At 53.6% G+C, this 14,238-nt stretch overlaps 6 protein-coding genes across 6 annotated transcripts; 3 read left to right on the forward strand and 3 right to left on the reverse strand.

The window, feature by feature from the left end:
- Positions 1–591: 591 nt before the first annotated feature.
- On the forward strand, positions 592–1,503 carry N0V89_002321 (uncharacterized protein; the record flags this gene model as incomplete). Its single annotated transcript, XM_056211131.1, has 1 exon — positions 592–1,503. The coding sequence occupies one exon, from the start codon at positions 592–594 to the stop codon at positions 1,501–1,503; it is 912 nt and encodes a 303-aa protein (XP_056074604.1).
- Positions 1,504–2,255: 752 nt separating this feature from the next.
- On the reverse strand, positions 2,256–3,048 carry N0V89_002322 (uncharacterized protein; the record flags this gene model as incomplete). The annotated part of the gene is made up of 2 exons (XM_056211132.1): positions 2,256–2,775; positions 2,828–3,048. The coding sequence occupies 2 exons, from the start codon at positions 3,046–3,048 to the stop codon at positions 2,256–2,258; spliced, it is 741 nt and encodes a 246-aa protein (XP_056074605.1).
- Positions 3,049–3,746: 698 nt separating this feature from the next.
- Positions 3,747–4,421, reverse strand: N0V89_002323 (uncharacterized protein; the record flags this gene model as incomplete). Its single annotated transcript, XM_056211133.1, has 1 exon — positions 3,747–4,421. One exon carries the CDS (start codon positions 4,419–4,421, stop codon positions 3,747–3,749), a length of 675 nt encoding a protein of 224 aa, XP_056074606.1.
- A 2,923-nt stretch (positions 4,422–7,344) lies between these two features.
- On the forward strand, positions 7,345–9,119 carry N0V89_002324 (uncharacterized protein; the record flags this gene model as incomplete). The annotated part of the gene is made up of 3 exons (XM_056211134.1): positions 7,345–7,960; positions 8,014–8,464; positions 8,687–9,119. 3 exons carry the CDS (start codon positions 7,345–7,347, stop codon positions 9,117–9,119), a joined length of 1,500 nt encoding a protein of 499 aa, XP_056074607.1.
- Positions 9,120–9,779: 660 nt separating this feature from the next.
- Positions 9,780–10,274, forward strand: N0V89_002325 (uncharacterized protein; the record flags this gene model as incomplete). The annotated part of the gene is made up of 2 exons (XM_056211135.1): positions 9,780–9,868; positions 9,935–10,274. 2 exons carry the CDS (start codon positions 9,780–9,782, stop codon positions 10,272–10,274), a joined length of 429 nt encoding a protein of 142 aa, XP_056074608.1.
- Positions 10,275–11,963: 1,689 nt separating this feature from the next.
- Positions 11,964–13,839, reverse strand: N0V89_002326 (uncharacterized protein; the record flags this gene model as incomplete). The annotated part of the gene is made up of 2 exons (XM_056211136.1): positions 11,964–13,252; positions 13,671–13,839. 2 exons carry the CDS (start codon positions 13,837–13,839, stop codon positions 11,964–11,966), a joined length of 1,458 nt encoding a protein of 485 aa, XP_056074609.1.
- Between the last annotated feature and the right edge of the window lie 399 nt (positions 13,840–14,238).

The raw sequence follows: 14,238 nt of genomic DNA on the forward strand, positions 1-14,238 counted from the left end.
ACCGTGGATGTTCCTTAGTGCAACACAATTGGGAGGAGTTCGTTGACAAACGCGCGAAAACAATTAACTGAGCAAGTTTCTCATTTATTGCACGAGATTGAGAAGCGCAACTTCACGAACGCGATTACCGCTCTTCGTCAGAGTGGAGCTTTCCTGGGGGCGAGGATGAGGAGGATGGAGGCAAGCGACTGATGTTTGCTCTGGGCTATCAGAGCGTATCCCGCCCAGGAACTGGACTCTCCGGAAATGACCTGGAGGAAAGTGATTGTAAGAGTGCTATGTTGAGGCAGAAACGGCCATGTGAAGGGCAAATTCCGTTGCTGGTAAATGCAGTTTGGAAGGCGGACGGACGAGTCGAAAGTGAGGCAACCTCCTTGGTGGGATTAGATGCAACCAACAATGTCCTCGACCACGATTTTTTTAAGGCGCGACTCGTATTCATTTGGCAGTGATTAATCCTAAGATGAGCGATAGATTTAAGGCTATGGTCGCATGACTCGTGACTGACACCCATGCAACAACACATGATTTAGCTCGTTGTCATGCTATGCATTATTCAGCGCTCCGTGTCTGAGATCAATCACGACCACAATGGACGATATGTCAACGCGTCTCTCCACCCTCCGATCGCTCCTCCCCTCTCTCCAGTCCACTCTTGAAACGTTCAATGCCTCCCAGTCGAAGTTCCACATCGTTCGAACGATAAACCCATCCCCCACGCAACCCCGCACGCTCTACATTCTCGACTCCTCTTTCAACCCACCCTCCCGCGCACACCTTTCGCTCGCTACATCCGCTTTAAGACACCAAAAACCGGGCGAAGAGAGACCGACGAGGCTGTTACTGCTGTTCAGCACACACAATGCGGACAAAGCGCCCAGTCCGGCAAGCTTCGTACAGCGCATCGCGCTGATGACAGTCTTCGCCCAAGACGTACTACAAACCTTGAAAAGCGACAAAGACGTTTCAAATGTCAGCATCGACATAGGCCTAACAAAAGAGCCCTACTACACCGACAAATCCGTCGCAATCGCGTCCGAAGCACCGGAAGTCTACGCCTCGAAACCCATACATGTCCACCTCGTCGGCTACGATACGTTGATACGCTTCTGCAATCCGAAATACTACCCGAAATACACGCCACCGTTATCCGCGCTCAAGCCGTTCTTCGACGCAGGACACAAGCTTCGCGTCACACAAAGACCATTTGATCCTAATGACACCTCGTCGAAAGAGTTTGGCACTGTGGAGGAACAAGAGAAGTATTTACAGCACATCAAGGAAGGTGGACTGGAGAAAGAAGGGTTTGAAGCAAGTTGGAGGGGCAATATTGATATGGTTCAGGGAACGGGAATGGGAATCAGTTCGACGAGGGTGAGGAATGCTGCGAAGGAGGGGAGGTGGGATGAGGTGGAGGCGCTGTGCACGGAAGGCGTTGCGGCTTGGATAAAGGACCAGGAGCTATACAAAGAGGATGCGAGTGGGAAGAAGATGATGGGTTGATGGGCATCATCAGCGCGAATTACGAAATCAGATCTGAATATGGCATAAGGATGCACCTGTTCGGAGTTCTATAGCCTTCGAGATCTCCAACAAGAACTCAACAGTATGCGCCGAAGATCCAGGACCTTGTACAGGGCATCTGTGGATGGAACGAGTGGGGCGGGCTTCGAGCAGGAATCCAACCCGCTCGACCTCAATTCGAATACTGCTGGAGGATAAGCATGCCTTACCATTTCCTGCCTGCGGCACGCAAAGTTGTACCCCACCTTCAGCAATACCACGCGTTTTCTGACTCACTAAGGTCTCATTTGTTGGAGTCATAAGGTCCCGACTGGAACAAACACATTGATACATCAAAAATTGCCGTTTCCAATTGAACTCACTAGACAAGAAGATGAGCAAGGAACCAGTAGGCGAAGGTACCCTGGAAATTTGTAGTATACAAGTACTCATTGAGACCCGATTAGATCTGGGCACGAATAATTATTTAGTCAAACATGTGAATGGATCGGCCCTACCCGGGGCTCCCTTCGCGGAGGTGCACCTTCACAAACGCGGGATTTAAAGAGTTCTGAAAAGCAACATGATGGCAAGCTCTAACATTCGCTTTGCGTTTGTAATCAAGAATAAGACAAGAAGGAAGCTGAGTGCTCACGGTGGGTGCCAGCTAACCAAGCCCTCCACTCTTGAGCGTCTTTCTTCGCGTCATCCTTGCTGCAACAAGAAACGTCTATTCTCTTCGTGATGGCCATCTACGAAGAATGCAAAAACTCTTTAAAGAAGCCGACAGCCGAGTTCTTCGCCCTTTCCAAGCCATCCTTCTGCTTCTGGTCCTTCTCATCACCCTTGGCCGCGAAGCCATGCGTCAGACCTGGGAAGTAAACGTACTCATACGGGACACCAATGGTGGGAATAACCTTATTCGCGTGCTCCTTCAGTTCAGGTGTAAACATCGGATCGTGCTCGGGAGCCAGAATCTGCACCGGCACCTTCACATTATCAATCTCCGTCTTCTCGACAAGCGACGGGTGCGCCATGCTGATAGCATCGATAACAGAGGGGTCGGCGCCGAGTCTGAAACAGGCCCAGGCACCATAGCAGTATCCGATGGCGGCAGTCTTTTTGTAATTCGCTTTCAAGGCTTTGGCAGCCTCCAGAATCTGGTCCCAGCGTTTGTCCTTACTGTGCCTGCCGATGAAGGCCATGGTGTCGAACTTTGCGCGTTTTTCAGGGTCGGTGAGTGTATCTGGAGGAATGACCTCGCCGTCGAAGCTGCATGTCCAGGCGATTAGCACGTGATGGTGTGAGACGATAGTGCACCTACAAGTCGGGCAGGTAGACGGTGACGTTTGCCTCTTTCGCGAAGTGGTCCGCCAGTAATCTGAGGTTGGGAAATGTCCATCCGTAGATGTCGTGGATGATCATAACGGCGGCATCTTTATTGTCGCCGGTTACGTAGGCTTTGGTGTTTGTGTTTCCCACCTTGGACTCGGATCCGGTTGGAGTGCCGTGCCAATTGAAGCCGGATTTGCAGCAGGACGACATTGTAGACAGTATTGTGAGGAAGCGAGGCAAGACTGAGAGTGAAGGGATTGCGAAGGAAGTCGATGTCGCTGAAGCTTGGCTTTATAGTATTGACGTGATGAGGGCGTAGGTGGGGCAATAGATCCAATGCAGGCAAGGTTGCTAGCTGCAGGGACGATGGTTAGCGAGCCCGGGTTTTGGATCGTTGCGCGAGGCGTAATACCCGATCGGCCGTTTGTTGTACTTACTATCGCACCCTCCGCATGCATACTGCCGCTGACTGACATGTCTTCGGGGCCGAGAGGGATCACGGCATCACGTGCAATTGGCCAATCACATCGTGTCCACTGCATGAGCCCCTCACACTAGAGGACATTACCTCTTTGGGTGGTACGCTTCCGCCGCTGCGGATGAAACTTATCCGCTCATGGTTGCCGTCTTGCATGGCATACCCTTGAGAGTGAACGATTGACAAGTGCAAGTACTTTGCTGTCCGCTATGCGACCGTTGCGTCTTAAAAAACGGTGGGCATTGGGAGTACAGTGCATGGCTTTCACCATACACTGACCTGTGTACAGCCGTGGAGGTCCAGCCTCACGTGGAAGTGTGAGATTCCTTCCCTCGTGCACTCTTGGGCTATCCAACCACGGCGGCGTGAGACAATGTGATGGTGCGTTGTGTTTGTATGGGAAGGCAGGTGTAGACCAAGTGAGACATTGTCAGGCTCGGAGGAGGACGGTTGGTGCCCGATGCAAGACGGCAGACCTCGGCACGCACGAATCCCACGCGCCACACCCAACCGTCACCGTCCCTGTCATCTGTGGTGGTTCCTCGTTCACGATCTTTGCAACAAACGTTTCGTACGTTTGGGTTTGATATTGTCGGTCCCGTAGGCTTCGTGGCCTAACAAGGACCCGCTCCTTGCACCTTCCTCCGCTCTCGTCCACCTGCTCCACACTGTCCGGATTCACTCCTCGTCTCTTACACATCACAATGCACAGCAGCAGAGTGGGCACCTTGCAGCCGACCAGCCGCGGCCTTGGATCATTGCAAAGACCGGCAATGGTCAACACACGCTCCTTGTTACCGTGCGATTCCAGGAATGCGTCAGTCAACTTCTTATCCTGCAGCGACACATGCGCCGCGACCCTCTGGCCAATCTTCTCATCGGATACATCCACGACCGTAGCTTCGGGGATGTACCGCAAGGCCAGCAGCTCACGCTCGACGTCAAGCGCAGAAATCCTATAGCCACCTGACTTGATTATGTCGAGCAACACTCTTCCGACAACAGAGTAGTACGACGTTCCGCTCGTCTCCTGTCTCCTCCCGTCCCGCAATGTCCCCAGTACCAAAGTAGCCTTCTTCGTGGCCTTGCGCCGTATCTTTGACATCGCGGAGATACGCACTGAACATGTGCTGGATTGGCTTGTTAGTAACGCACACGACGTATCTATGTCACAGAAGTATACCGGGCTGTGAACGAGCACCTCGCCTTCGTCACCCGCGGAGAGTTTGACATCAACCCCGCTCACGCATTCGCCAACTGAACCATCGGGTGCCTTACCGTCATCCAGTCGAACCTCCTCAGAGTTCGACCCGAAGAAAATTTGTATTGCGGCTGCACTGAGAGTCGGAGTGAAGGTGCAGGGCGCAATCGACACACTCTGAAGTGCTGAAGCGGTGCAACATCCTAAGCTGTTCAGAATCGTCTCGCGCAGGGCCAGTACATCGGAGAGGAGCCGAGGTATGTATGTTGATATTCAAAGCGTGCATCCGCAATGGCAACACGTGCCTGCGATCGTCCTGCGAAGCAGAGCAGCTTTGCTCCATCAGTCGAGTCTCATAAGTTTATAGCGGACGAACATCAGAGGATGCTCACTGAGTGCGGCAGCATGTGGTCCCGCATGTTAAGGGACTATCGATATTATAGTAGACATGGATCGAAAACGAACGAGAAATGACCAAAACTCCTTATCATCCCGAGATTTCGACACAGTCTCACAACAACGCACCCGCGGGGCTGCGATATGCATGGCAAAAGGCTACGCGTCACCTGGTAAGTGTCATGTTATGTTATCGGTCAATGTCGGTATCTTTGACGATCCACACATAGTTTTGATCGATTGCCCCGCATCAAGGCTACCGACTACCGACGAACATTCCAGCTGACATGCGATGGAATCAGTTTCATACGACCGAGTTGAAGCGATACGTCTCGCGCAATGAGCATGTACCCTGTCTTTTTGTAGTCTCGAGAGAGGCGTCATCGGTATCCGCTAACGGAAGCGGGGCGTGCCGAGTTCCAAGTGCATCTTCGCGCGAGGTCCGCTGAGGGTTGGCATCGTCCATTCGACTTGAAAAGAGTCAATTCGCACGGAGGTACCACAGACGCTTGGCACTACAGAGGCTGTTGAGTTATTTAAGACGAAGTCCTTCGGTCGAAGCGATTACTACTTTGGTAACGCAGGGGACAGACGCAGCCACCCAAAGTCGCCTAGCGAGCACTGAACGACGCCGGAGGCTCTTCAGCCCGCATCATGTTCCGCACAGTCTCGTTGCACATTGACCTTGGATCGGACGGCACCGTACTCAAATCCGAAGATACTTCTGAACATCACTATTCTCGCACGTTCCCTGAAGAAAATCAAGTCCAAGCCATCCGCGGGTGCCGAGCTTCAACGAGGGATTGTGGTAACTTTCTTTTCCCGAATCGATAAACTTTCGCCTGATGCTTTGCGCTACAGGTGTCGGTCTGGCTGTGCATGTCGACGAATGGTATTCTTCCCGGACTGACGACCGCTACACAAAGGGGTGATACCGCAGGCAATAAAATCCTGATGCCGTCCCCGGTTTGAAATCAAGCAGCCCTTTCGCCCTGAGTTCGTCTTACAGCGCACAACACTCCTTGAACGCGTGCTCGGTTCGGCTTACCGGTGGGGTTGCAATGAACGGGGCCGTGGCCGCTTACAGTACCGATGTTGACGAGATCGGTGAGAGAGCTGTGAGTTTCTTGCATATGTCGCACTGGCTCGTCCCAAAAATACATAGTCACAGAGTCTACGCCTTGTAGGAGCCGGATCCTTGCTTATCATGTTAATTGGGACAACATTAGCAGCGGAACAAAGTGCCACGCCACTAAACTTCGTTAGCGGATGCCTGGTGATCTATCCACGCGGCAAGGAATCGTTTCACGAACGTAGACCTCCCATGCGATGACTGAGAACGTGCAATACAAGATCGTCGCTAGCTACGTGTCAGCTCCAGCTGCTGCGTGGCACACTATTTCCCTTTCCTTGAGCTCGCGAACTATGGGATTGGCACACTGGCTATCAATACGCACCAATTCTGGCTTCAGATGACTCTGTGACTCCTTGGACCTGGACCGCGGGACCGTGGGATCCATCGTGCTCACGGCGCGGGCTTACTCGATGCAGCACTGATGCCGTCTCGTGGTGAGCTGTCATCAATCACCGCCTCAGGAAGCGCACGATGCACTCAGCGCATGTGGACTCCAGCATTACATGACTGTTGAGCGACATGTCTCGTTCCCATTGGTGTCGACGAGCACTCTGCCCCTTCTGTTTCAGAATTGCTCAATACCTAGCGCGGTGTATGTACCCGCGCTATGATCTACCTACGGGGCCCACTGTGGAGAAGGTCTAAAAAGCAAACAAATACACCTGTCTTCCCCAGCACCCCTGCTTCACCGCCACCGGTTACGTCTCCCATTGCATCCGCCAGTCATAGGAGCTTTGCTTGTTGCTCAAAACGTCCTTCGAACGGGGCTTTGAACGGTGGTCCGAAAGAGCTACTGGACGAGTTACCCAACTTCAACCAGGTTGTAGGTACTGGGTGCACGTTGCAAGCGGGTGTAGCCGTCGAGTGCATGCGCAAGGCTTGCGAACTCCTGAGGAACGAAGCACATCGCCGTCGGGGAACACGGAAGCGTAAAACCGCCTCTGCGGTGACGCGGGTGCAACCGTATCCATAGAAGCTTCGCCGGGGAAGCGGGTGCTCAGCCGGGCAAGTAAGCCACTAACCGTTTACGGAGGCCTCGCGTTGGTCAGAGCTGCCGGGCCGCCAAACATCACAGAGGGCAGCGCAGGGTAGCGGTTACACAAGCACTGCCTATACGGCGGTGAATCCAGGCTGGCAGCGTCTTGGTTCATATACCTGGTGTTTGCCCACCGCATCCAGCTATGTGCGACTCTTCAACTTTTGGGGTACAAATACACCCACACATGCGAAATGGCTCCAGGACCTGCCACAACTCTATTGGACACCCTTTCTTCGAGGCTGCGTTCTCTTCCCAGGATGATACTGAAGTCTCCAACGCCTGGCCTCGCCGAGGAAAAACTGCATCTATCGGCCTTGGACCAGAACATCGTGCGCGTTTACACACAGGTGTTCTTGGTCTTCCCGTTTCCCGATGCCAACCAACGTGAGAACGCAATCCAGGCTCTGGAGCGCGGACTACGTGTGACTCTTCAGGACTTCACTTTCCTCGCTGGCAAGCTCCGTCTCGCTGATGATTCTTCCGGCAAACTCGTGCTCACCTTTCCAACGACGGTGCCCGACTTGGGAGCATCTGGCGTCTTTGCTTGGAAAGCCAACGAATCCTTTCGCACCTACGAAGAGCTCAAAAGAGGAGGCATGCCACCAGACGCCTTCCCTGGGAGTAGACTTCGACCAGACGACTTCCATAAATACCCAGGTATCCCTTCGGATGGCGAAGGCATCGTGAACTTCAGCAATGGTAATCAGGCACCCGTCATGCGAGTCCAAGCAGATTTTATTCCGGGAGGCCTTGTCTTAAGCACATATGTACACCACACAGTAATGGACTTCGCTGGGATCAACGTCTTCTGGCAGCGTTTCGCAGAGAACGTCTCCTGTCCGTTATCGAAGGGACGTATGAGTGGCACACCAGGTAATAGTGGCTCTCACTTCCATTCACTGCAAAGCACTGATTAGGTCTCCTAGCAATAGACTACCGTGCCGACCAACGGTCCATGCGACATCAATTAGACCAGCGGGCCCCTACTCATGCTTACGGAGAGTCACCCTCCGCAGAAGCCTACGTTGAAGGCACCTACAAGTACGAGAAGTCTCTTCCAGATGATACTGAATGTATGATGAAGTACCTGGTCATCCCCGCGGCCGTCATCCGCAACTATCGGGACGGCCTACACAAATACTTTCCCGGAGAACCACCACCGACGATCTGCAATGTGCTTGCTGCGTTGCTGTGGATCCATGTCACACGAGCGAGGGCGCACCGAAGAGGTGATTACGGGCATGAGAAGTCCAAGATTGGCATCGCCACCGATCTCCGCAAGCGGATGAGTCCCCCTCTGCAGGACACCTACACGGGCAACATGGCGATCTTCGCGACAGGATCCCTTGAGGTTCAGGATTTTACTGCTGATGAAGAGTAAGTGCTTTCCAGTCGACTCCCATTCGCCCCGCTGCGCTGCTACTCGACACTGTCGCTCGTTACATTTGCGATGATAGTGCCAAGCGAAGACTCTTCTAGAAAGAGGATCGTGTCACCGCCCTTCGTAGGCCACACTTGCACTCGTTCTCAGCTCGGGCTCAAACGTCACATCTCATCTAGATTACCACGTTGCACAAAGTTTACTGACAGGTCGCACAGGGTAACCGAAGCGACTATCGTTCACACGATCAAGGAAATACGACGTACGATCGCAAAGGTCGACAATGATTGGGTGTCGAAACATCTCGGGTTCTTCAAGTCCATCAACACGATCACAGACACTGAACTCGGCCTCGGATTCCGCTTCGGTATGGATATCTATATCACGTCCTGGATGAACTTCGGTGCAGATCTGCAGTGGGGCATACCGGGCACCGATTTGGACGAGCAGTCTCTCGGCGGACGTCCCGAGTTTATAAGACGATCCTATGGTGTTGCGGATGGAGGCATGATGATCATGCCTCGCCGCCGCCACCAAATGAATGGTGAAGATGCGCCGTATGAAGTCATGGTTAGACTTGCAACAGTCGACATGGAGCGTCTCTTACAGGAGAAGGGCGGGCTGTCCAAATGGGCAGAGCGCATTATCTAGCGAACTGTTGGCAGGCACAACAGCTGAGTGCACGCATTCACAACGACATTCACGCCGCAAAGCCGCATGGTACATCCTGGACATATGCATACACAGACTCTGGAGTCCCGGATCTTGTACATGTCTCGAACCGGGCGTAACTTTGTTTTCTGGCAACATCTGCACGGCGTTCTCTAGGGGCATATGCATCTCGGAGGATTTGGGTTGTTATGCTTTTTCTTGGGGCCGGCATCTGATATCCTGTACAATTACACTGAGTTTTGAGTTTTATCCTGACAGACTTGCTGTCTACTTCGAGCTGGCCTCGTCTCCTAAGACAACAAAAACTATGCATCGGGAACTGTAGCCCGCATTACATTGTCAAGCAAGACGGTCAGCTAACTGGGGGAGCGGCACGGGCCCAGTCTTACGACGACACCGGTGCCATCTACCCTGTCCATGAATCCTTGCTCCATGTCTATAGGGCTGTCATCATGTCCGCCAACGTCAGCTACACAGACCCCCAGCCCAGAATTCCCCCGAACCCAGCGTCTCGCATCGTGTGGCGTAGCTGCCTGCACATTAGTGCTCCTAGCACGCCTGGGATGCTTTATTACCGAGAGTTGCCGCGCCGTGCGGGGCTGACACGCTAACAACAGACGCGTAGCTACGCGCGACTAGATGCCCTTCATCGACGTCAACAGAGGTTTCCAAGGTTACGCCGGGATCACTCTTGAGACAAGTCCGGATTCAGGCCGGCTTCTCCAGACGTGAGCAGCTTCAGTCGTTCCCACGGTGGTTTTCGTCAGTTGCGTCGAACACGCACACGATGGTAGCTTCCGCGGAGCAACCGTCCTCCAAGCCGAGCGCAGCGCTTCAGCTCTCGTCATAGACAAGCTTTCCGAGCATCTTCTCTCGCGCGATGATTTCCTCAAACGCCAGGGGATCCTCAAGGTGCTGCGGAAAGAGAAGCTGTTCGACAAGGAGCAGCAGTCGGATCTTTCGCGACCAGGGCGGTACCCGAAGCAATCCAGCGGCTGGGTGCGGCGAGACGGCTGGGATCATGAGGACCACAAGATGGCAGACTATCTTGATGACGAAATCAGCCCGTTTCACCTCCACATGACCATGTTCCGTACGCAGGCGCAACTCGAAGTTGAGCTCAACGCTGTGTAACCAGGGCGTTAGGCCAGGCGTCTGTCTGACTGACTGACCGACCGACTGACTAATCCTGGTCCTTCGTGTAGTGACGACGATACGCGAGCAGGGCTCGCCCGCTCAAGACATACGCTGGATGCCGCGCATACTCAACTACGACGTCATAGGGTGCTAGCAATGCGCGAAGCGACCTCGGGCACGGGGCAAATGTGAAGGGCCTCGAGACGGTTGCCAATTGGGATCCCGTGGCGCAAGAGTTCGAGATCCACAGCGAGTAAATGGTGGAACGGCGGCATGGGAAGGACTGCCACGCACGCCATCCGTTGCCTCCCGTTACTTTTCTCAATCGTCCCTCGTTAATCTCATTTCGGCCTACACCCACGTCTATGCAGACGCCATGTGTAACGTCTCAAACCTTGCGCAGGGTCTGCTAATCAATCGCACGCGCAGGTCGTCGGTGCGCAGCTGCTCGTAGCACCGACTAGTCTAGCACTGCCGATTCCGATACACCCACGAGACCTCATACCACGTCGGAATACGTCTCTCACGGCCCGCCGGTGTTCATCGTGCAGATTCGGGATGAACAGAGCCATCCGTAGGTGACATCGGCCCGAAGTACGGCTACGCTAGCATGGACAATGGGTATGTGCTGTTCGATCATGTTCGGGCGCCTGGGTCGGCCGTGCTGTCGCGATATGCACAGGTCTCGGACGAGATGGGTGCGCTGATGCGGAGGGGCCATCCGGCGGCCGTCTATGGGAGCTTGACCTTTGTGCGCGGGCAAATCATCATGCATGCAAGGCATGTGCTGAGCTTCTATCTGATATCGAGTGACGAGTTGACTTGACGGCTACAGTGTAGGTTGGTATTGGCGCGAGCCGTGACTGTGGCCGTACGCTATTGCCGACAGCGACGTCGCGGCCCCCACGCGAAGACGAAGTCCTCGACTACCCGACCGTCCAGATCCGGATTCTGCCATTGCTGGCGGACACGTTCGCGCTACACTATACAAGCGAAAATATGTACAACTTGTATCACGACAGCACAGGCACGATGGAGAAGGGGGTGACCACACTGCACCGTGCCAGCAGCGGGTTGAAGAGCCTGTGCACGACGATTGCGGCTGACGACGGTATCGAGACGTGTCGGCGGGCGATGGGCGGGCATGGATTTGGAGGCGGCAGCTAATTGGTGGGTCTGGATGCCGAGTGAGTCACTATTTTGTTTCCTTCTTCTGTCGCCTCGTTGTTGCGTGAGCCTGCAGGGTTGCGCAGGGCTTCTCGTATCCCGAAACGGATGGGATGCATTTTGCACATGGGAGATCGGATCTGAATGTGGCGTGTACAGATGAGATGAGATGAGACGACGTTGACGCGAGTGTGCAGTTACCCTTTCCAAGCCGACTGTCCAAGGCGACAATTGGACGCCGCTTGTCTGATCAAGAAAATGACCGTCTGCGTGCAGAACGTGACCTTCGCACCGCAGGATCCCGCGGAGGGGCTCCTCAAGCGCTACCTCCGTGACGTCAAAGTCTTTCTCGCCGCAGACGCATCGGGCAGTGACGAGGCTTTTGTTTGTGAGGAGTTTAGGTTGAGTGGATGGTCGCGAGGTAGTAATAGATCGTTCTAGTGACTGTTGTAGAACCAACGTCGTGTCAAGTGTTTCTGCCTCGTCTATTGGAAATGCTGAGCGTGTGTGTTCAGAAGCCTAGCGGAAGCTCGGAACAGGCCGATATCCGAACCCCCTCCAGAGTACGCCTCCCAGATTCTGCTGAACTTGCACCGGGCCGTAGGAGCACACCATGGGCCAGACCTCTAGCATCTCTCGCATCAAAACACCTGCAGCTCCTTGGTGCGTCTTCAACCAGGCCTTGTCTTCGTGGTGCACCTTCTTCTCAATAATCTCTAACATGGCCGACGTAAGCTGATCGACACCGTTCAATTTGGCGCCAGCTTCGTAGTACCGCAGAACCTCTGCACCAATCTTGCCGACTCTGTGAACGTATATGAGGCGTATTATGTGCGTCAGAGCCATCAGTGCGACATACTGTATAGCAAAGGAGGCTATATTGCTCATGGCACTTCGTTCGATCTGGTGGATACGTGGTTTGATTTTGTTGATGAAGATTGCTTGGCCATTGGTTGGAAACGTGTGGTGCTGTCCGTAGGATGTGGCCTGGAGCCAATCAGAGATACAGCGTACGTGGCGGTCAAAGTCGTCTTCAGGTCGTTCGGATAGATCCTGTACCTGCTCGAGTGCTCTTTTATTTTGCCGTACTTCTTCTGGTGCCGCCTTTCGTAGTCGTTCTTGCTTAGCTTTCCTCGAGTCTTCGTGTGCTTTCACTAATTGTCTGGCGCGCTCTTCTGCCCTCCTGGCTTCGGCCTGTCTCAGAACATGTTCCTGTGCCGTCTCGGCACCTCTAGTCGCCCATTGACCATAACTCACCTCCTGCCAGGCCTTCCCTTCTGTTCGAGCACGCTGGCCCTCCTCCCATTGCTCCATCAAAGCCCGAGCTCTCTCTGGTGCCTCTGCTTCTCTCAGGGCTTGGCGGGCGCGTATGTCATCTAGCACGTCTCGATATTGACCCGGGTCACGCTGCAAATTTTCCTCGAGTATGCGACGATACCTTTCGGGTTTTCGTTTGATCTTCTTCGCGAGGATCTCAAGTTCGCGCACAGTGTCGAGGCTTCTTGTCTCTGGCTGGTGCGAATGCTCATCACTATCCCCATGTGTCCGACGTTCCGCATGCGCTTCCTTCTCACCTTTACGGTTGTTGAAAGTGTCTTGGCGCAGGTCTTGATGTCGTTTTGGGTTCCTTTTTAGTTCTGCTGCAAGGATCTCCACTTCGCACGATGATAGTATCCCGTCTACCGTCCGAAGGTTGTCTGAAGGGTAGGATGAGTCTCCTTTCTCGAGTGAAGAATGCAATGTGGAAGGAACGCCCGCTCTGGGTTCCTCTCTCGGAGGGCGTATCATCGAATGGGATTTGTTGGAGGCTGCCATTGTGGGTTTATCGTGATTGGGAACGATGTTATAGTGTGTCGTAGTCTGTATATGATATCCTGGACTAAATATGGCCTCTGTGTTTTGCGCAACGATTGGTTCACGTATATATTCTCCTGTGCGCCATGGTGCATAGCCAGAAGCATCAGGAATTACAGCAGCTTTAGAAGGGGCATTTCCAATGGAAAAACTATAGGCCGGTGGGGGTCTAAGAGAATCCAAGGGCGCTGTAAACTGGCTTGGGGTAGGTCTGGTATCTTGGGGGGAGGGTGGTGGTTGGAAGGTAAAGTGCACAGCGTCAGTCGTGGTCTTATTCTGGCCATCCTCCCCATGAGGTTTTGACTGGTGGACACGCTTTGGTGTAGCTGTCGTCCTTTAGTATTCTGGAATGGATGGAGACGTTCCGCGTACCAGTGGGGGTACTATGTGATGAATCTTTTGACCCGTTTGCAGCGAGACGTTCCTGCTCCTTCTTCTTCTGGAAACTCTTCTTTGCAGACGCCCGAGTCGCCTCTCTTCGTTCTTCTACAGTAAAGTACTTCTTGGGTCGGCCTCTCTTCCGCGGGACATGAACGTCCATGATGTCGGTGGCCGCCCCCGCACGTGCAATAACCCAGAGCTATCGCGGATCAGAAGGCTGCGCTACGTCAAACCTGCCGCAATAAATACACGCGGTGAGAATTTGGAAGGGCTAGCAGCAAATGCTGGTCGAAATGTGAAGGAAAGGGCAGGCTGAGCGTTGAGCATCGGGACCCGCACCAGATTAACAAAACACGCTAGCGGTAGCCACGGCAGCACGTGCAGGCTAACTACTTTTGCCATGAATCTGTTGCTGTACCATCGTGTCGGCCGAACACCCTCAGACGCGTAAATGAATACGATATAGGCTACCAGCGACCTATGTCGCCAATATCCAACAAAAGGGCTGCAGCTCAATGCGAGGTTTGGGACGAATTGCAATGCATTGATCGGAATAGCA

The sequence above is a fragment of the Didymosphaeria variabile genome (genome assembly GCF_027946475.1).
Source record: "Didymosphaeria variabile strain IMI 356815 chromosome Unknown scaffold_2, whole genome shotgun sequence".
NCBI lineage: Eukaryota > Fungi > Ascomycota > Dothideomycetes > Pleosporales > Didymosphaeriaceae > Didymosphaeria > Didymosphaeria variabile.